Raw genomic sequence first — 22,759 nt, 5'->3', positions numbered from 1 at the left:
TTAAATTTCATTTTCTTTAAAAAATCATAGTAATTTCATTTTTCATCTAAAAAATCCCAAAATAATTTTTAAAATTCTCTTTTATTTTTCTTCATCTAATTTTTATTTTTCCATATTTTGTTTCACTGATTATCTATTTTTCATGAATTTTCTCTTTTCTCCTTTATTTTAATAGATTTAAAAATATTTTTCTGCATTTTAAAATTCTGTAATTGGCTCTGCCAGAATGGGCCACACATCAAAAATCAACCAGCAAAACCCTCGTCTTTGTGTCCTTTCTCTAAACCCTCCCTTAACTTCCATTAATTTCCAACCATCAATCTGAATCAAGAGAGAGTGAGCAAGAACCCTAACTCTCAAAAACGAAATTAAATAGTCATCGCAACCCACACCGATCTACAACCTTAAGGCTATGAGCCTTCAACACCTACTTAACCTACTGGTAATCTCAATTCTAGAAGAAGAAGTGAAATTTCAAGACCTACCGGAAATGGCGACGGAGACGGCGATGGAGTCTTAGGTAACTCAATCTCTTCCTCTTCACACCTCACTGCTTATTCCTCTTTGAATTCTTTCACTTCTTCTTCCACTTCTTTAGTCTTTAGGAAGTTGATATCTGGATGTTCATGAATTTATGTGTGAGTGATGAGATGTTGAGTAGGATGCGTGAGGAATTGATGATTATTGATGATGAGTGAGAGGTTCAAAACTGGGGGATGACCCTGACTCAAGAGAGTGATTGTGTGATGATGAAGGTTCGGGTTTTTTTCTGTGTGAATGAAACTGAAAGTGATTAATTGGGTGATTCATTGTGTGTAATTTCTTGTGTGTGATTCTCTAGCCCTGAGAATGAGGAGTCAGGATCAATTTTATAGACAATTCATCCCTTAATAGAGATTCACCTTGTTAGTTACTCATGAGCCAATTCAGTTGGAGTTTGTTTAACTACATTAGTGTTGGAAACTGTGATAAGCGGTTAGCCTAATTTTCTGTTAGCAGGTTAGTTACCCTCTGTTGTGAACTATCCAGGTCATGTTAGTTGGATTTCAGTTAGGAATCAAGTTAGTTAGGATGATTGATAAGATAGTTAGGGAAGTTAGAATGGTTGGGGTTAGTTATGTTAGTTGAGTTAGGATGTTTTTTGTTAGTAGTCAGAAATAGTTTGCTTTGTTTTATGGTGTTAGAAATTAGTGAATGGTGATCTTGTTGGCTTGCTACTCGTCTGCCTTGTCATGCCATGTTTTTTCACTAATTTTCATGTTGAATCAGTGTGCCTACTGCTTGTTTTTCTTATTTATTTTCGATGCAAGGTTATGAGCTGAACCATGATATTATATAGAATGATGCTTTGCACTACATTGCAATGATAAATGGGCCTGTTACTTGCTTGTCTTAAATTCCTTGTTTTGCTGCAGGATTGAATACATGGCAGGTCTGCTGTTATGCGTTGACTGCGTTGCATTATGGTTGTTATGCATTAATTGTTTTGCCTTGTTAGTGTCTTGACCAGTTTCCTGTGTAATGGTTGTTTTCTGATGAACTTGTGGCAATGCTTAGAAATGTGCAGGGACATTTTGGATGTTTTGTTGCAGGCTGACATGATGATGATAAGGGTGCAAGCAAGGCATGTTGCGGGGCTGATGTCTATGTGTACAAACAATTGTGGTATAAGTAAGTTTGCCTTGGTAATTTTGAAAATGGTTTGTCATGCATCAATGTACATAACTATGTCAAGTATGTAATGTGGAGTTTGGCTAATTGTATGAATTTTCTTGGGATATTTATGTATGATAATGAACTGACTTGACTTGTTGTTAGGGCTATAAGATGTAACAAGAGCCAATGGCATATGCATGATGTTTAAATCATAAGTCATAAAGTGGTGCTATTTGAATATTAGGAATAAATGGCTATGGAATTGGATTGAAATGGTTTAGATACATGACTTGAACATGAATTCTGTTTTTTTTTTGTGTATTGGTTTGATTGTAGGTCTTTAAATAAATCATGACATGACTTTATGGTGGGCAAGGCAAGGCTTATGGCATGGAAATGGAGCAAAAAATGGAATTTTCTTGATCATGAAGCAACATTGGACTTTATGGGCCTTGTATGAGCGGAATGCAGCTAGAATTAGGTTTAGGATGAAAAACACAATGGTTGGCTTCGGTCAACTATTTGACCAAAAAGTCAATAGGTGACCAAAATGTCAACTTTTGAAAAATGTAATTTTTGGTTTACTTTTGTAATGAAACGATGTATTCTTTTGCTAAATGAATGAAAACTAAAATGTTTGGACGAAATAAAACATGATTGCATGTGAATCAAGACTTGACCTTTAAAAAAAACTTGACTTTATGAATGAAACTAACCCTTAAGCCAATGAATCATAAGGATCATGAGCATATGATAACACATGAAACAAATGGATTAATATACATGGATGAAATCAAGACTTAATAGCCTATAATGCCCTTATGAATCACAATTGAATCAAAGGATAACAATGGACCACAAGGTCCAACACCAATGTTATTGTGAATCATGCACAAAATACCATGGATTTGAAAGCACCACTTGATAAGTGATTCCCATGAACAAAAACACACTTGATGATTGATGATGCATGATATGGTGGTAAAGAACCAAACTGCAATGAATTAGGATTGAAAACAATCATAAGGTGAAAAGACCAAGCCAATAAGGCACACAAGAACCAAAGTTTCCTAATTAGGGTTTTATGAGGCATACCATCTAATTAAGGTCTTTAAATCAGGCATGAGGCTCCACAAACAAGTTCCCAATGTATGGGATATCCAATTAGTGTTTAGGTGGTGAAGATAAGGCCCCAAAGAGCACCCACGAGGTCCTATAGAAACATCATCAAGAATTAGGGGTTTTCTCCCCAGAGGACTGCCATGGTGAGGTCTTCCTAAATTCATAGCTCAAAGATCAAACAAATAGGGTTTCACCCCCAAGATAATCAAATGAAGAGCATGTCACATTCTTAGAATTTGATCCACAAGCAAACCCTAGCTTTGCCAACCACAAGCTTTGAATCTATGATGATATGTCAGCAAGTGTCAACATGAATGAATGGTGCATATGAATGAAATATGAATGTGTACAAATGAATCTCAAGTCAAATATTGAGTGAAAAGATGAAAAATGGAGGGTAAGTTTTGGGGTATGACAGGTATGTCTCTTGAGATAAGCATAATTTAGACTGCCTTCTATGTCTCTGAATGTCAATCCCAAGAATCATGGTGACAACTCCTAGATCCTTCATTTTGAACTCCTTATCGAGTTCAACCTTCACATTCATTACACCACCAACATTATTGCTTGCTATGAGGATGTGATTCACATAAAGCAACAAAATAACAAGTGAATTCCCAGGTCTAAATCTTGAGTATACAAGTGGTCAAACTGGTTCCTAGTGAAGCCTATGTGTGCCATGAAGTTATCAAATCTCCTATTCCACTGTCGAGGAAATTGTTTCAGGACATATAATGACTTATTCAGCTTGCACACATAATCCTCCTTGCCTCTTTCTACATACCCTTCATGTTGTCTCATTACGATTGTTTCATCTAGATCACCATACAGGAAAGTGGTTTTCACATCCATTTGTTCAAGTTCTAGGTCAAACTTTGCTAACATGGCTAGCAACATTCTAACAGATATATGCCTTACAACAGGTAAGGATACATCATTAAAGTCCACTCCTTCTTTCTGAGTGAACCAACCTTATCTTAAATCTTTTCGACATCATTCCTTATTTCCTTCCTTAATCTTGAAAATCCACTAAAAATTGACTAACTTGGCCCTTGTAGGTTTCTTAATCAGCTCCCAAGTGTTATTATCATGAAGACATTTCATCTCGTCATCCATGCCTTTCATCCATTTAGTATTGTTTCGACTCCTCATAGCTTCCTTGTAGTCTCTAGGTTTTTCATCAAAAAGCTCACTTACAGATATTAAGGCAAATGTTATGAAATCTGCATAACCAAGTCTCTGAGATGGCTTGATGACTCTTCTTGCCCATTCTCTTGCTATCAGGTAGTCATTATCAGTCTCCTCTTATTAATCAGCAGTTTGTGCTTCTTCTCCGACTTCATCTGGGTTATGCAATTCAACATAAATATGCTCCACCTCAATAGGAAACTCTTCTTGTTATTGCTTTTCTTTAGAGATATTTTCATTTCGACCAGCATCATCAGTTTTCTTGACGCCATTTCCGCTTCACTGAAAACCACACCGCGACTTATGATACACCTTCTGTGACCTGGTTATAGGCATCATATCCTATAGGATTTAAATACCTCGGGATACCCAAGAAACATGCATCTGAGAGCTCTAGGTTCGATTTTGTCTTGCCAAATGTGAGCATATGTTACATAGTAAAATACTCTATTTCCAATATTTGATGGATTACCCGACCAAACTTCTTCAGGTGTCTTCATCCCCAACGAATTCGAGGGAAACCTATTTATTAGGTACGCTACAGTCACAACAACCTCAACCTAACACACATTCTTCAATCCAACACTAACCAACATGCATCTACCTCTTTCCAGGATAGTTCGATTAAATCTTTCAGCCAACCCATTTTGTTAAGGAGTACTTGGTGCAGTCTTGTGCCTTGTAATACCAGACATAACACAATAACTGTCAAAATCTTCATTGCAGAACTGAAGGTCGTTGTCAGTCCTCAACCTCTTAACCTTTCTGCTAGTCAAATTTTCGACTAGGGTCTTCCAACTTTGGAAATTCTCAAAAATTTCATCCTTAGTCTTATGAGTGAATATCCATAACTTTCTGGAATAATCATCAAATATGGATAGAAAATACCTTGCACCTAAGTGTGAAGGATTTCTTGCATGCCCCCAAAGATCAACATGAATGTAATCAAGGGATCCATGTGTTCTTTGTTTTCCTTTATTGTACTTCACTCTGCATGTTTTACCAAACACATAAGGTTCACATAACTCTAGCTTTTCTACCTTGTCACCACCTAGCATATTTTGTTTCCCCAATTCGACCATGCTCCTTTCATTGACATGGTCCAATCTCATGTGCCATAGTTATGTCTTCGACACAGGTTTTGTGGATGCAATATCTATTGAATCACTTATAACCTCCGCCTTAAGGTCTCATACCACAAAATTTTCCCTACTTTTTTTTTTAATTTGTCTAACTTATAGATTTGTTCATTTGCATACTTTTTCTATTTTGATCACACACTCATCGGCATTTGCATATGGTAACAAATTTAGGCCAAAGGTTCGATGATAATGGTTTTAATCAGTTTAAGTGGATTTTCGAGGTGGATATTATTTGATAATTATTCGGGTTTATTTTCTGTATTACTTGTGGTGGGGATCATCTTTTTATTTGAGATTCATGGTTATCATGATAGATTGAAACGATCATCAATTAATTCGGAGGTTTGCTTGAATTCAAAGGAAAGGGCAAAGTTGGAATAAAAGGGAAATTTTATTCATTTAGTGGAAAATATCACTTCTCAAAAGTACTAAAATTCATGGGTTAAGCCACTCAAAATTCAAGCCAAAAGTCGTAGAAAAATGAAGGCAAATGCATGAAAATTCAAGTTCAATTACTAGTGACTCTTTGTCTTACATCCTAACTTGGTACTTTTGCTAAACTCCAACACCATATGTCTTTAACTATCCTTAACTACTTATTTCTCCACAAGCTATCCATTTACCTAATTACCCTTAACTACCATAACTTCCAAACTAACACAAAACTTCCAAACAAACACAAATCTTAACTTCCATTTTTCTCACTCAATCCTAGTCACTCTTAACATTTAATCTTATGGTTGAAATTGGTGATCCACAACTAAGGGTTAAATTAACTCATAACCTTTGATAAACCAATTACTTGGATAACAATCCAATGGTGATCATTCACCTATCAATTCTATATAAACATGTTATTTTTCATATTTTGGGGGTTAACTAACCTAACTTGGAAAATTCACAATTAATCATTATTTTCTACCATTTTTTCTTCTTAATTTTTCTCTCAATATTTATCTTCTCCCTCACCCTTACTAAAGTTCATCTTCATCACCATTTAGAATTTCACATTGAAGTTCTAAAATTGTGGAACTTAGCCAAAATCCAATTTCAATAAATCATCAATCAACAATTCAAGCATTGTCATCAACAATCATCATCTAAAGTTTATCAAGATTTATCAACAATCATCATCAAAGATTCGTCAATTCAAACTTATTCATCAATATTCTACATTCATGATTCATCTTCTACATTAATTTATCATCAAGAATAATTATCAAAGCTTGGAAGTTAATTGGATTAGTAGAGCTTATTCTTGAAGTTTTTCAGATTTCTTTTCGACGCTTCGGTTTTCAACACTAACCAGAGCAAATCTCCACTCCGTTGGTAATATTTTATCTCTTCCACACCTTTGTCATGAATTATTGGATTTTTGCTTGTTGATCAATTTCAGCTACTATTTTGAATGTTGCTTATTAAATAAACACTAATTTTGCATAAAACACATAACTTAAAAATAGTGCTTTTTAATTCTTAACCGTTAATTACATGTGACTATACCATTTGAATCGTTTTTTCGCGTTGATCATGTATATATACATATTTTTTCATTCCAATGTATAGTTTAGCCGAACCACCGCATTATGTAATCGAACTTTCGTTTGCTTTTGCTGATTTTTCGATATAATTCATAACTAGTTTCGTAATTTATTGTATGTATTTGATTTCTTTGTAAAATTTTGATTCTAACAATATGTTGACTCGTCGAATTCGATTCCGTTGACCGTTCTCGAAAGTTTGTTTAAAGCTTGCACTCATTCCAAATTAATGCTATCACTTTTTTTTTCACGATATTAATTTCTTATTAACTGGTCATGTTACTGTTTCAGTATCACACTACCAGACCACATGTTGTAGTTAGGGGTGGACATAAACCGCCCACCCGGCCCAACCCGGTGAAACCCGGAAAAAAAAAAGAATTTGGGCGAGTTAGATCGGGCCAACGGGTCAACCGGGTTACCAAACCGGGTTACAAGGGGTTCAAAAGAACGAGTCGGGTACCAAAAATGGACCCACGGGTACCCAGACCCGCCCATCTACGAAACACCGCTCTTTCCTTTCCATATTCTCACTTCTCTCACTCTCGTTTTTCCTTTCCATCTCTTGTTCTCACTTCTCTCACTCTCGTTTTTCCCTTCCATATTTCCCCACTCTCTCGTTCCCTCACTCCACTCGTTCCCTCACTCCACTTGTTCCAGATCTTTCACTCTTTCATTCCAGTTAGTAAGTCTTAGTTTCACACAGTCTCCGTTAAATCACTCTTAGTTAGGATTTTTTAATTAGGGTTTATGATGATTGTTGTTGTTACAGGTGATTAAAGGCTTTGGACTAGTTCTCTCACTCTACAGGTGATTAGAGTTTGTGTTTTTTTTGCTTATATTGTTGTTGTTTCGATGAATCTCTTTGTTCTCTCTAACTCTCTAACTTAAAAACTTGATTTGTGCATAATATTTGATTACTTTGGGTTGATCTTTGGAAACTGGAATGTGACTTTTGCTACCCCTGCATGAACCGTGATTTTTGGAACTTAGGTAAAGACACAACTCATGATTTTGCTCTGTTTTCACTCTGTTCCTTCATCTCTTTCCCGCAACATAAGCTACTATACATTATGCTTTGTTAGTTGTTTGAAATATTGAGTTTTATGTCGGTTTCTTTTTTGGTTTATGTTAGAAATATTGAGTTTTATGTCAGTTTTTTTTCCTGCTATGTTATCTGATATTTCATGTATCCGGTTTTCTGCGATCCACTATTAATAACAATTAAACTGGTTGTAGTTGCAGGTGATATTTCAGTTCTCATATCAGTGGCTAGTCTTGCCTTGGCAAATTAAACAAATAAGGTATCATAGTCTTACATGTTTCTACCAAAAGTCTTACATGTTTCTTTTTAAGTCTTACATGTATTATTGTGTGCAAAATAGGTTTTAAAATAGTGCAGTCTTACATGCATGACCTATATATATATATATATATATATATATATATATATATAATTATATATATATATATAATATATATATATATATATATATAATATATATATATATATATATAATATATATATATATATATATATATATAATATATATATATATATATATATATATATATATATATGAGTTTTTGGCCAGTAAGTACCATTGATCTAACTTACTGAAATGATGAAACGGTTTATTATATCAAAGAGTTTTGTTCTCTCTCTTTTGCCCTCTGAAATTTGCCCGGCGAGCCAAGCTCATTCAAAACAATGTACTGGCCTATATAAATGCATACTACGTTTTAAACATTTTTTAATTGACATAATTTATGAATTAATTGATTTTTCCTCTAACTCTTCAAAGGCAAAAGTGAATGAAGATGCTTCTGGTGACATAAGTGCACTGCAGTGGCAAATCCAACAGCTGAAGGTATTGGAATAAGAGTTTCAAAATTATTGATGTTTTCACAATACATACTAAATCATATGAATGACTTATATATACTGAACTGGAGCAGGGTCAACTATCCTTTCTGACAAAGAATAAAGTTTTTCCACCACTGGTATCAAATTTGGAGCCAAATTCTGATAGTTGTAGGTTGAGTGAAGCATCAGAAGAACACGATTCTATGGGAGAAAGAACGACGGCAGATGGCAAGCTGCATACTCCAAACAAAGAGGTACGTCATATGTCAATAATGGTGAGGGTCTTGTATTATGAGTCATGTGAGATTATCAGGGAACTTTATCCAATCATGAATTGTATAAGATTGTCAAGGGATTTTATGCAATAATTATAATGATCATCACGGTAAGCCTCACTAATAGTTTGAGGTGTTATATCTGGCAGATTAACCGCATGCAAGCTGCTTTGGTTGGAGCCTTGAGGAGAGAAAAAATGGCTGAGACTACAATCCAAAATTTAAACATTGAAATTGATCGCATGAAATGCTTGGTATGCATTGTTTTGGCTGAACAATAGGTTGGTCATGTGAGTAAGTTACAATATTTTCAATATCATTGTTTTGGGCTTGTTAAGTCACTGTTTTGGCCAAAGACTGAGCCGGTTGGTTATATATATTTAATCGAGACATGGTTTTTTGTAGAAATTTATTTTATCTAAATTTAAGTTCTCACTTATTTTATCTGGCAGGGGTTTCAATGAGGCACTGAATGGGTTTACAGATGAGGGATGGTCAATGATTGGCAATGATGGTGTTGATGATGTTCAATTCTAGTGAATTCATCACCTGACAAATTAATGGGTCTGAATCTTTCATTTGCCAATGGATTTCCATCTGTCAGTAATGCAGTCCTATGTGCTAAAGCTTCAATGCTATTACAAGTAAGCTTGGTTTTCAAATTTCACAGAATTTTCATTAAATTAGTGAAAAACGTATCAGACAAAAAATTGTGTTTTATTGCGATATGATTTTAGACAGATAAATCTCAAACTCCTATTATATTGTAAGCATATATTTCAGTATCCACTGCATATTCTTGATTTTGGCATGATTTGTTAGGCTCATTTTTAATTGAAAAGCCAATATTAATGGCTACCAATTGCCCATTTAATGAACTGCTCATATCCAACGGGATTATGTTACGGGACATATAAGAACTTCTTTGGTCATTGATTGATATTCTAATATGCAGTTCCTGAACATGCCTTGTTTGTTTTATTAATAATTATTATGGTTATTTCTCTCTTCTTCAAGTCTTGCTGTCCTCCCTAATAAAGGCATATCCTAGAGATGTTGCAAATTTTTAGTTTTGACTATGTATTTGTTATTGTCATGTGTTATTTCAGTGCTCAGAATGTACCCCCGGCCATTCTACTGAGGTTTTTGCGGGAACATAGATCAGAATGGGCAGACAACAACATGGATGCTTACTCAGCTGCTGCCATCAAAGTTGGTCCTTGTAGTTTCTCAGGATCTAGAGTTGGAAATTATGGGGGCCAAGTAATTCTTCCACTAGCCCACACTATTGAGCATGAGGAGGTAACATTTCCCCAAAGACTAAAAAACAATCACAAATTTTGTAAGATGCAGGTTGACTTTTTGCTTACATATTGTAGTTTCTGGAAGTTATTAAATTGGAAGGAATGACTCATTCTCCCGAAGACACAATAATGCCTAGAGAAGTGTTTCTTTTACAAGTAAGTATTTTCCCTTTATGTTGCTTGCTTAATGTTTCTTGGTTCTCACTGTCAGAGATGGTCCTAACTTGATATGCCTGTTTTGCTTGATGTGATATTAATAAGTAGAAACAGAACTGCATGGATTCATGTAATTCACTAATAAAAACTTCTGCTTATACAGTTTGAGTTATATAAGGTTCACATATCTCACTTATATGTAGCATGCTTGTGATGCTTTGCCTTGATTTTTTTGGGTTTGTAATGTTAGGCAGTTAGATGCGTGTACGTTGGTAAAATCATTTCTGAAATTCTGGTGTAGTCAGAATTCAAATGTTCTACTCCACGTCATGACATCTGATCTAACATTGTAACTAATACAGCAAGATAGTTATTAACCACTGTACTAATATGCACAAGTTCACAGATGTCACGACATCTCATTCTATGTCACCCTAGAATGTATGAACACCTGGTTCTGTGCATCAGGAAGAAAGACTCTACAGAAATCAAACCTAGCACTCACTTCTGTTGTTTTCTTCCACAGTTATCAGCATGATGTCTTACTGTTGTTTGAGGACATCATTTGTTACTTTGTTCCAGTGTGTATATCTTTTACTTGTATTTCCTGAATTAAAGGTTGAACACGTCAATCTAATTTCCACTTATTAGATTGCTAACAACTAGGCTATTTGTTAGGTTCATTAATTGTAGGTTGGTAGTTGGTTTCCTGGTTTTTCTCTAAGCTATTGAATCCCTGAAGAATAGCCTGAGAAAAATACTGAACCAGAAAAACCAATCATCCTACACTTTAGCACCTGCTGTTGGGAGTGAATGTCACAACATTCAGTTCGACATCCAGAACATATGCTGAGTCTGTTATGTTCCTGGACACGTGCTGTGCTAAGTTTGCAATACTGTAAAAGACCAACTAGTCTCTACTTCAGTATCAGCCTTCAGTATCAACTGTCAGAACATCCAGTTTGACAGTTTCACTATGATCCTTCAGCCAGGGCTGTTATCCTTAAAGAGAACAGACTTAATTAAATACTGAACTAAAGTTAACTTACTTATCATTCAGTATGCACTGTCCCTGATGAATGTTACAGCTTTCTGATTGACATTCAAACAGAAGGCTATATGCCAGGTCAGTTATCATCTTGATAAGCTGACTGGAATACCTGCTGAGTTATGGCAGTAATAAACACATACAGAAGGAAAACAAACACAGGAAATTGTTAACCCAGTTCAGTCCAACATGACCTACATCTGGGGGCTACCAAGCCAGGAAGAAGATCCACTATTAGCAGTATTAATTCAGAGTTAAACTCACCCGTTTACAACTCTTCACTTAATCCCTACCCAATGCAATCTATACCTAGGAACTCCTAGATAGAAACCTCCAGTTTCCATTCCTATCACTACAAGTACAATGTAATGTTAACACACCTTGAACTTGCTTCACAACTTCATTCAAGAACAAAATCACTCTTGCCTACAGGCTTTGAGTTACAAAACTCTCAGCTTTTACCACTGAGAAACATATGGTAACCTTCCCACAGATTGGGAGGTTTACCTCACACACACCTCTAAATTTTCATTCTAGGAGGCTTACAAACACTAGGTTACAATCAGCTATTTATAACCTAATCACCCAACTGGATTTGGGCCTTCAGAAATCGCAGCAGACTTGTTCTTTGCTGTTACAACTTCAGCAGAAAAATTCTGCTACAAACAAGGTTTTCAATCCTAGAATCTCTCCATATATATCTCCATATTTTGAGCCTATATATCTTCTGATTGAGTCTTCAAGACCTCCACATGGGAGTTAGGATATTCACCAGATATCCTTGCTGATCCCAGAATATATACTGAATTAATTAATTCAGTTTTCTACACATGTGCGATGTCACAGACCTGATGTCGTGACATCGTACATGACATGTTGGTCCAGATGTTGAATTTCTTCAACCCAACATATTAAAACAACAGAGATGATTACATTATTTGTTTTCTAAAATTAATGCCAATCCTAAGGAATCAACAATCTCCCCCTTTGGCAAATTTTAGCTAAAACAAATAAACAATACACTGGACAAAACATCCCAATTTGGGAATGCTCTTCATCTCCGTCATTGGCTCCACCACCACAAACACCAAAGTTGATGTACATGGGGAAGAAGAGGGACAAGACTCAGTTGTACCAGAACCCTTCCCCTCAACCGGAGAGCTTCCTGAAGAATATGTAATGCTGAGTACATAGACAATGTAACTCAGATCACAAGGCACAACTGTCTTCTTAACTCAGATCACAAGACACAAGTGGGAAACCCAGTTGGTGGATTTTGTGCCTGATGCCAACTTCTGTTTGCTGCCACATCCACAGTTGGCTTGCTTCTGGTACATTCTCAACCCCAGGACTATATTTCTCTCCCCCTTTTTAGCTAAACATTTGTAAAGGCACCCTTCACAAAACCAGATCCAGGCGCAGCTTGCCCAAACCTTAACATACCCCATGATTATGAGAATGGAGTGTTTTTCTTGTGAGAGGAAGAGGGCTATTGCATCCTTTAAATAGTCCAGCCCGTGCTTAGGAATTTCCGGTAGAAATAAATGCTTGGTCAAGATGCATTTATTTTTGCTGAGAAACAGTCAGAGAATCACCAACAAAATCTCAGATTATCTTTGAATACCTTTTATAGCTCTTGACTGTTTCTTTTCCAAAACAGCCGTTCCAGTGCATGGAGACCATTCCATATATGCAGTCAGACACGTTGCACGCGATGTCTTAACATTTCACGCGGCTTTTTCCTGCATTCTGCTAGTATTCAACATTTTCCAAGGTTCCTGTCATACCTCCAGTAGAGACTTGACATCTGGCACTGATACAGTCAAATTCCCACACTTCAGCAGATGGTTACTCCCCCTGTACCACACAACTGTGGCCATCTGGCTTATTCTGATTTACCAGAATTTGACACATCACCTTCATAATTCCTACTGACTTTAAGTTTTAGAAGGAATTAGCAGCATTGTCCAGGGCAATGTCATGACATTCGGTCAGACATTCTTCAGCTCACTCAGCCTTGACACAGCATCCTGATAGCTGACAAGGTGCCATACCTGGTTATCTGAGTACACATAGACCACAAGCTTGATGATTACTTGCATCTTCACGACCAGAACTCCCCCTGTCATGGACACCCCACTCTCCTCTTGAAGATTAGAGATCACACATGGGCATATCCCACATCCCAAAGTTGAACCTTCACATACTTCCTGATTCATAGAGAATCCAGACCACTTGATGAATGGAAAACACAAGACGCATCTTCATGTCTTCAAGAGCACACCCTCTGTTCAACCCTCTTAGCTGAACACATTCATACTCTGTGTCAATCTCTCTTCTAACCAGAACAGAAGACCACTTCACTGGATGTTCTAACATCAGCTGGGACATCCTTCACAACAAGACAAGGCACACCATCTGATAGTCTTCAGATATCACTGAGTCATCGGGTTGATCAAGAAGAACCCAGCCATTCATTGGGAAATATACATTTTCATCCCATTACACGAGATAATCTTCCATAGATAGCTCAGAACTCCTACCACAAGCTCCAAGGGATGAATAGAAAACACCTCATTTAGTCTTCAACTTACTACTTTTCTACTCAAGAGTAATTTGTCTCAGACTTTCCTCAAGCATAATCAGCTGCCATATGTTGATTATCTTGATTCTTCGAACTCACTTCTGAGGTAGACCAATTGCCACTGGTTGATTACCTCCTTCATGAATCCTCATATGAAAAGGTCAAATGCTGCTTTTTTTTTGACCTCCCCAAGTTTATCAGACTTCTCCCAAAGATATTCTGACCTTCCAAGTGAGACTAGAACTTCAAGCTCTTTGAAGTATCCAATCTACAACCCTGTAGACCTTTCTATCTCAAGTTGATGTGCCACCTCACCAACTAAGAATCTGATGTTGAACCAAATGTCACAACATTGTGTTTTGACATCTAGCTGTTGAATTCAGCTCCTTCTTCTGCCACTTGAAGGAACTTCCTCCCTTCACAGAACTGAGTTCAATGTTCTCATAGACTTGATTGTGGAACCAAGTTTGAGTAAACAACCTCCATCCTGCAGGTTTGCAGTTAAGTCATCCAAGCTCACACCTTGATGAATCCCTGCTTCTTCTCCAAAGACATCAGACACTCTGATGTATGAGTCTTCAGAAGGACCAGTTAGAAACCAACCCTTCAGCTCTACCAAGGATTCCATATCCTAAGGCAAGGCTGTTTCCATGATGTCAAGACTGTTGCCACTAGTTCTTGACTCCACAGTGTGCATAAGCTCATGCACTTCCTTACCTAGATCAGAAATAAACTGATCCAAGCAACCACCATCAAGACTATGATGTCTTCTTCTTCTTGTACATACCAAGGCTGATTCATGTTTCTTGCCATGAAACCTTTTCAGAGATCATATGCTTTTGCTGCCACCAAAGATATGGATCATAAGCCAATGTGCTATCCTTCCTGTGATTCTGCACAGGGTCTTGAAGAAGTGATGTTCCAACATCTTTAAGAACATCCGTTATCTTGAGCTCCAAGGATAATCAATTAAACACTTGTACTTGACACAAGTAGACATTGATCTTAAATCCTTTCCCAATTTTCCTTTCAGATACTTCCACCATAAGAATACTTTGAAAGTACTCTTCTTGTGTCAACATCTTCTGCTTGCAAGCACCTAGACAATTTTGAAAGTCTTCCCAGATTAAATTCACCCTTAGGAATGAGAGAGATGAATTCTTCCTTGCAAATTGTGTCACACAACTACCAGAACCCATGTGACACAGGTCAACAGCCAACCAGATCCTAGGCTGACCAAATGTGAGGAGGTTAACCAAAACTCCCCCTCAAATTAACAATCATGGAAACTTCACACTAATATCCATGCATTGTACAGACATACTCCATCCCTACCAGTGGTAACTAACTCTATGAGTTATACCTACGCATACTCCTACCACACCAATCAGACTTTAGCTGACCATAAGTACTAGAGGAACACCAGTCAATAGCAGATATGCATTGCCAGAGCATACTTCATCAACCTACCTATGAATCTTCATATTCTCACTCCTTGAGAGAACTGCCACTTCTGATCGTGGTGCTTGAATAACAAGATTCATGGTCCCAATCCTCTGAGTTGAAGCAGCAGTCAGGTTACCCCATTGTTGACTGCTAACATCCAGAGGACTTGTCTTCTAACACTCCATAGTACTCCAGAGAACAGCCATCCATCCCTGATCAATCTACAGGAGTAGGACAAGCAGCAGGAAATTGCTCAATGTCACATCTCACCCAGCTCCACTTCTAGAGACCAGACCTCTACATGTGACCTTCTTGAGCATACACACAGTTGACCCTACCCTTGTCAACTTAGCCCACATAGGTGTCTCCTCTTCCCGGTCAGGAGTAGGTTCCAAACAAGAGTATCCCTTTGTTTGACACCTAAAAACATCTGTTCTTCAACCAGCAGCTGCATACTTGTTGAACAACATGTTCTAACATCACATAGAACATTGGTTCCACCTCCTTGGAACACACCCTCCTTGAAAGACTTCAAGGTCTTCATATACACTACCCAAGAGTGTAAAAGAATCAGTGATCAGGTGATTCTTACCATCCTGACGTGAGTACATCATGATGAGTGGACTTGAGGGGACTCAAGTAGCTTTGACATCTTCAGAGGTTCTGATGAAATCTTGAAACAACAGCCTTTCATCCACATGAGGGGAAACTACATCAGAGTTTGAGTTTTGCCAGGTATTATGCAGCGGAAATCATAATATAACTCAACCTAAGAACACACTTTTCACCAGATCAGCCTCAAAGACCATACCAAGTTTGAATGTGATTCAATATTGGCACAGCTGTCCCACACACAGGCCAATTGCCAACCTCCAGATACAGGTACACATTATTCCTGTCATGAACAGTCCATCTGTAACACCCCAAATAAAGAAAAAAGAATTATTTAATTAAGTTGATAATATAATTATTAATTTAATTAAATAAATTGGATTATTGGATTATTATTATTATTATTATTATTATTATTTTGGAATAATAATAATTGGAATATATATATATATATATAAGTGGGAATAAAGAAAAGGGTTTCATTCTTAACAAAGAAATTTCACGTGAAACTCAGAGAAGCTGCAGAGAAGAGGAAAAAGGGCAAAGAGCCGAAAAGCACGGTTGAGGAACGGAAAAGCTAAAGCTTAGAGAATTGCCGGATTATCTCAGGTAAGGGGGGTTTATCGTCGGTTAATGGGTATTATAGATTAACATGTCATGGGTAGTGATAAGCTGTTGATTTAACCCTAATTGGGACTGCATATGCTGAAATTGACGTTGGATAAACCGTGTTAAAAACTGCAAATTGAATTGATAGTTGTGTGAGTCGTAAATGTTAGACTATAGCACGGATCACAATTAAAAACTTGATTCGGCACTACTAAATTACAGACAATTTAGGTTTTCTTAGAAAGGGTTTAGATGCGGAAGCGGCCGGAAAACTGATCTGCGTGAAGCTAACAGAACTTTGGAATAATTCAGAAAAACTGAGTCTGCGCGCGAGCGGTCGACCATAGGGTCGGCGTGCGCTGACCCGTGGGGTATGCGCCGACTGCATGCGTCGACGCAAGGCATTTTGGCGCCGACCCGTGAGTGAAGCGTCGACCCCATGCGTCGACGCAAGGGGCCTTTGCGCCGACTCCCTCCAGTTGAGCAGAGTCTTTGCAGAGTGGAAAATAGTTAATCTTTTTATGTTGTAAATGTGATTGGTGATTGAACCATTGTAGTTAATCGTGAGGAATAATTTTGTTGGGTTTTATGTTGTGAAATGTTGATGCAAATATGTGATAAGTTGTTTTATTGAAAACTCTGAGTTGTAGGCTGATGAGCCAAAGTTGAATATAAGTTGTTTCGTTGAAAATACTGAGTAGTAGGCTGATGAGCCAACGTTGATTTTAAGTTGTTGTTGTTGAAAAAGCTGTTGTGTTGCTGTTGCTATTATGTTGTTAAGGTTGCAAGTCGTACATGCCATATACATTCATATGCATTAAGTCGGAGCTTTGTCTCACACCACGTTGGCCTGGATTGGCAAAATTATGGGGCTTTTGCTCACACCACGTTGGCCTGGATTGGCAAAATTTTAAGTTGAAAGTTGAAGGCTTATGCCTTGATGCCCACTAAACTGGCAATGATTTTAAGTTGGGAGTTTTACTCCAAATGGTACCACATGCATGAAGAGTCGAGTCTCATCGAGTTGCATTTTATGTTGTTATTGAGTTGCCTTTACGTTGTGGTTGAATATGATAATTGAGTTGACTGTGCCGTTGCCTAATGCATGATATAATTAGGGTGATTAACGTGTAGAATTACTTAACATAACATGATAAATTATAATATTTGTTATATCGATTGAGGAACTCACCCTTACAGCTATATTTTCAGGTAACGAGCAGTGAGTCGAATAGAAGCTAGTGCTTGAAGTCTAGTATGGTTAGAGGGTCATGCTCTGATAGATGTAACATCGGGACGGGATGTTTGAATTGTTGAATAAATGTTAATTTTGATGAATTACAGATGTTGAAATATTTTATCCGTTGCGTATTGTTAAAGAAGTTTTATGCTGAATAAAATTGAGCATGACTGATTTTATGTTGACTTTTGTGAAGAAGTTGTTATGTGACACCCTTGAGATGCATGATTACTCTGATATGTATGATTTAATTGTTGTTGTTTTATTATTAAACATTTGGGGTATTTTAGAAGGGTGTTACATTAGTGGTATCAGAGCAGGTCGGTCTGTCCGGCCAGTTGTCGTGTCGTTACTGTCTAACAATTGTGTATTGTTACTAATCTAACTTTTAAGTTGTGTTGTATTGATAAGTTGGAATGGCTGGAAGGAATGATGCTGCAATGGCTGCCGCAATGCAAGCAATGGCACAAGCTGTGCAGAACTTGCCAAATGCTGGTGGTGATGCTGGATCACGTAGCTTGGCGACTTTTCAGAGAGAGAATCCGCCGGTGTTTAAAGGAAAGCATGATCCAGATGCAGCCTTGGGATGGTTGAAAGAGATTGAGAGGATCTTCCGTGTTATGGACTGTACTCCAGCTCAGAAGGTTCGATATGGAACTCACATGCTAGCAGTCGAAGCTGATGACTGGTGGCTAGAGACTCACGAGAGGTTGACTGTGGCAGGTGAAGACGTTACTTGGGATGTATTCCGTAGGGAATTTCTGAGGAAGTATTATCCAGAGGATGTCCGTGGTAAGAAGGAGATTGAATTCCTTGAGCTGAAGCAAGGAAACATGTCTGTCACTGATTATGCTGCGAAATTGTGGAGCTGTCCAAATTTTATCCTCATTACACTGGTGCTGGTGCTGAATTTTCAAAGTGCATCAAGTTTGAAAATGGATTGCGCTCTGAAATTAAGAAGGCTGTGGGGTATCAGAAGATACGCATTTTTACTGAGTTGGTTGATAGCTGCAGGATATTTGAAGAGGACAATAATGCTCATTACAAGATTGTCAGTGATCGCAGAGGCAAGCAACATCAAAACCGTGGCAAGCCGTATGATGTTCCAGCTGGAAAAGGGAAACAAGTAGCTGCTCCGGCTCAGAGGACTAGTAGGGGAGGTGCTCCTACTGGTATAGTTTGCTTCAAATGTGGTCAGGCTGGTCATAAGAGTAATGTATGCACTGCTGAAGTGAAGAGGTGTTTTCGCTGTGGTAAGACTGGGCATGCAATAGCTGATTGCAAGCACAAGGAAGTGATTTGTTTCAATTGTGGCGAAGAAGGGCATATTGGAAGTCAGTGTCGGAAGCCGAAGAAAGGGAATCAGTCAGGAGGCAAGGTCTTTGCTTTATCGGGTTCTGAGACTTCTGCAGATGATCGTTTGATCCGAGGTACGTGTTATATTAATGGCTTTCCTCTTGTAGCTATTATTGACACAGGTGCGACTCATTCCTTTATATCCTTGGATTGTGCTGTGAAACTTAAGTTAGAGATATCTGAGATGTTTGGAAGTATGGTAATTGATACTCCTGCGAAGGGTTCAGTGACTACTACTTCGGTTTGTTTAAATTGTCCTTTGAGTATTTTTGGTAGAGACTTTGGGATGGACCTAGTGTGTCTTCCACTAGTGCAGATTGATGTTATTCTGGGTATGAACTGGTTGGTGTTTAACCGAGTTTCTATCAATTGTTTTGATAAGACTGTGGTCTTTCCGGAGATTGAGGAAGGAAAGAGTTTGTTTCTATCAGCAAGACAAGTGAATGAAGAAGTAGTGGATGGAGCAGAGTTGTTTATGCTGTTAGCGACTTTGGAGGCTAAAGATAAACTGGTGATTGGCGATCTAGCCGTGGTGTGTGATTTTCCTGATGTGTTTCCTGAAGAGGTGAATGAATTGCCGCCAGAGCGTGAAGTGGAGTTCTCTATTGACTTGGTACCTGGTACTAGGCCGATATCGATGGCTCCGTACCGTATGTCTGCTGTTGAGTTAACTGAACTGAAGAGTCAGTTGGAAGATCTGTTGGATAAGAAATTTATTCGTCCGAGTGTGTCACCGTGGGGTGCACCGGTGTTGTTGGTTAAGAAGAAAGAAGGTACTATGAGGTTGTGTGTGGACTACAGGCAACTGAATAAAGTGACGATCAAGAATCGGTATCCGTTGCCGAGGATTGATGATTTGATGGATCAATTGGTCGGTGCAAGTGTGTTCAGCAAGATAGATTTGAGATCTGGGTATCATCAGATTCGTGTGAAAACCGAGGATATTCCGAAGACTGCTTTCAGAACCAGGTATGGACATTATGAGTATTCTGTAATGCCTTTTGGTGTGACTAATGCGCCTGGAGTATTTATGGAGTATATGAATAGGATTTTCCATCCGTACCTAGACAAGTTTGTTGTGGTGTTTATTGATGATATTTTGGTGTATTCGAAGTCTGAAGAAGAGCATGCTGAGCATTTGAGAGTGGTTTTAGAAGTTCTCCGAGAAACGAAGCTATTTGCTAAACTCTCTAAATGTGAATTTTGGTTAGAAGAGGTAAGTTTTCTTGGTCATGTGATTTCAAGAGGTGGTGTTGCTGTTGATCCTTCTAAGATAGAAGCGGTATCTAAGTGGGAAGCTCCGAAGTCTGTTGCTGAGATTCGAAGTTTCCTTGGTTTGGCTGGTTATTACAGGAAGTTCATTGAGGGATTTTCCAAGTTGGCGTTACCGTTGACAATGTTGACTAGAAAGGGGCAAGCGTTTATTTGGGACTCAAAATGTGAAGAAGGTTTCCAAGAGTTAAAGAGAAGGCTGACTACTGCTTCTATTCTGATATTACCGAGTTCGTCGGAACCATTCGAGGTTTACTGTGATGCTTCATTGTTGGGTTTGGGTGGCGTGTTGATGCAGAATAAGCAGGTTATAGCTTATGCTTCAAGACAGTTGAGGGTTCATGAGAGGAACTACCCGACGCACGATTTAGAGTTGGCGGCTGTGGTGTTTGTTCTGAAGTTATGGAGGCATTACTTGTATGGGTCAAGATTTGAGGTTTTCAGTGACCATAAAAGTTTAAAGTATTTGTTTGATCAGAAAGAGCTGAATATGAGGCAGAGAAGATGGTTAGAGTTTCTGAAGGATTATGACTTTGGGTTGAATTACCATCCGGGTAAAGCAAACGTAGTGGCTGATGCATTGAGTCGGAAATCATTACATATGTCTATGCTAATGGTTAAGGAATTGGATTTAATTGAGCAGTTTAGAGACTTGAGTTTGGTGTGTGAGAGTACTCACAATAGTGTTAAATTGGGAATGTTGAAGTTAACAAGTGGTATTCTGGATGAGATCAGAGAGGGTCAGAAATCTGATATGCTTTTGGTTGATAAGTTGACCCTAGTGAATCAAGGTCAAGGTGGCGAATTCAGAGTTGATGAGAATGGTGTTTTGAGATTTAGTAATCGGGTGTGTATTCCGGATGTTGCCGAACTTAAGAAGAGTATTCTTGAAGAAGGACATCGTAGTGGGTTGAGTATTCATCCTGGAGCTACGAAGATGTATCATGATTTGAAGAAGTTATTTTGGTGGCCAGGAATGAAGAAAGAAATTGCGAGTTTTGTTTATTCCTGTTTGACTTGTCAGAAGTCAAAGATTGAGCATCAGAAGCCGTCTGGGCTAATGCAACCGTTGGCGATTCCAGAGTGGAAATGGGATAGTATCAGTATGGATTTTGTTTCTGGTTTACCGAGGACAAGTAAGAATTTTGAAGCCATTTGGGTGATTGTTGACAGATTGACAAAGTCGGCTCATTTCATTCCGATCAGAATGGATTATCCGTTAGAGAAATTGGCTGAGTTGTATATTGAGAAGATTGTAAGTCTACATGGTATTCCGTCGAGTATTGTTTCGGACAGAGATCCTAGATTTACATCGAAATTCTGGGAAGGTTTGCAGAAGGCTTTGGGAACTAAGTTGAGACTGAGTTCTGCATATCATCCGCAGACTGATGGTCAGACTGAGAGGACGATTCAGTCACTAGAGGATCTTTTGAGAGCTTGTGTTTTGGAGAAGGGAGGAGCTTGGGATTGTTATTTACCTTTGATTGAGTTTACCTACAACAATAGTTTTCATTCGAGCATTGGTATGGCGCCGTTTGAAGCTTTGTATGGTAGGAGATGTCGGACACCGTTATGTTGGTATGAGTCCGGTGAGAGTGCTGTGGTTGGACCGGAGATTGTTCAACAGACTACAGAAAAGATTAAGATGATTCAGGAGAAGATGAGAATTGCTCAGAGTCGTCAGAAGAGTTATCATGACAAGAGGAGGAAGTCACTTGAGTTCCAAGAGGGAGATCATGTGTTTCTTCGTGTTACTCCGATAACAGGTGTTGGTCGAGCTTTGAAGTCGAAGAAGTTGACACCGCGATTTATTGGTCCTTATCAGATTTTGGAGAGGATAGGAGAAGTAGCCTATCGTATCGCTTTACCGCCGTCACTTGCGAATTTGCATGAGGTTTTTCATGTGTCTCAGTTGAGGAGGTATATTCATGATCCGTCGCATGTGATCCAAGTAGATGATGTACAGGTGAGAGATAACCTGACTGTTGAAACATCGCCTATGAGGATTGAGGATCGAGAGTTGAAGCAGTTGCGGGGTAAAGAGATTGCCTTAGTGAAGGTAGCTTGGGGAGGACCAGCAGGTGGCAATGTGACTTGGGAGCTGGAGAGTCAGATGAAAGAGTCCTATCCAGAGTTATTTGTTTGAGGTATGTTTTCGAGGACGAAAACTCTTTTAGTGGGGGAGAGTTGTAACACCCCAAATAAAGAAAAAAGAATTATTTAATTAAGTTGATAATATAATTATTAATTTAATTAAATAAATTGGATTATTGGATTATTATTATTATTATTATTATTTTGGAATAATAATAATTGGAATATATATATATATAAGTGGGAA

General features: G+C 38.1%; 1 protein-coding gene and 1 long non-coding RNA gene across 4 annotated transcripts; both read left to right on the top strand.

Annotated features, from left to right (window-relative positions):
• The first annotated feature begins 226 nt into the window (after window positions 1–226).
• Window positions 227–2,308, top strand: LOC127119210 (uncharacterized). 3 transcript variants are annotated; one of them, XR_007802720.1, is made up of 4 exons: window positions 227–520; window positions 1,416–1,466; window positions 1,558–1,671; window positions 1,993–2,308. It is a non-coding gene; the product is annotated as an uncharacterized LOC127119210 (long non-coding RNA). The 3 variants fall into 3 exon arrangements; XR_007802718.1 differs by lacking the exon at window positions 1,416–1,466; XR_007802719.1 differs by having other exon boundaries at window positions 1,416–1,671.
• Window positions 2,309–8,011: 5,703 nt separating this feature from the next.
• LOC127122970 (kinesin-like protein KIN-12C) lies at window positions 8,012–9,255 on the top strand. Its single transcript, XM_051053242.1, has 6 exons — window positions 8,012–8,034; window positions 8,299–8,362; window positions 8,455–8,520; window positions 8,609–8,770; window positions 8,941–9,045; window positions 9,244–9,255. The coding sequence occupies exons 1-6, from the start codon at window positions 8,012–8,014 to the stop codon at window positions 9,253–9,255; spliced, it is 432 nt and encodes a 143-aa protein (XP_050909199.1).
• Window positions 9,256–22,759: the final 13,504 nt, after the last annotated feature.

This window comes from Lathyrus oleraceus, chromosome 2 (genome assembly GCF_024323335.1).
Source record: "Lathyrus oleraceus cultivar Zhongwan6 chromosome 2, CAAS_Psat_ZW6_1.0, whole genome shotgun sequence".
Classification (NCBI taxonomy): domain Eukaryota; kingdom Viridiplantae; phylum Streptophyta; class Magnoliopsida; order Fabales; family Fabaceae; genus Lathyrus; species Lathyrus oleraceus.
Note: the sequence above shows the minus strand (reverse complement) of the source record. Positions and strands in the feature narration are given on the sequence as shown.

Coding starts and splice junctions, on each gene's coding strand:
- LOC127122970 (XM_051053242.1), top strand. CDS start 8,012: ATGTATTATTGTGTGCAAAATAG. Junction 8,035..8,298: donor TATTATTGTGTGCAAAATAG/GTTTTAAAATAG, acceptor ATTATATCAAAG/AGTTTTGTTCTCTCTCTTTT. Junction 8,363..8,454: donor CCAAGCTCATTCAAAACAAT/GTACTGGCCTAT, acceptor AACTCTTCAAAG/GCAAAAGTGAATGAAGATGC.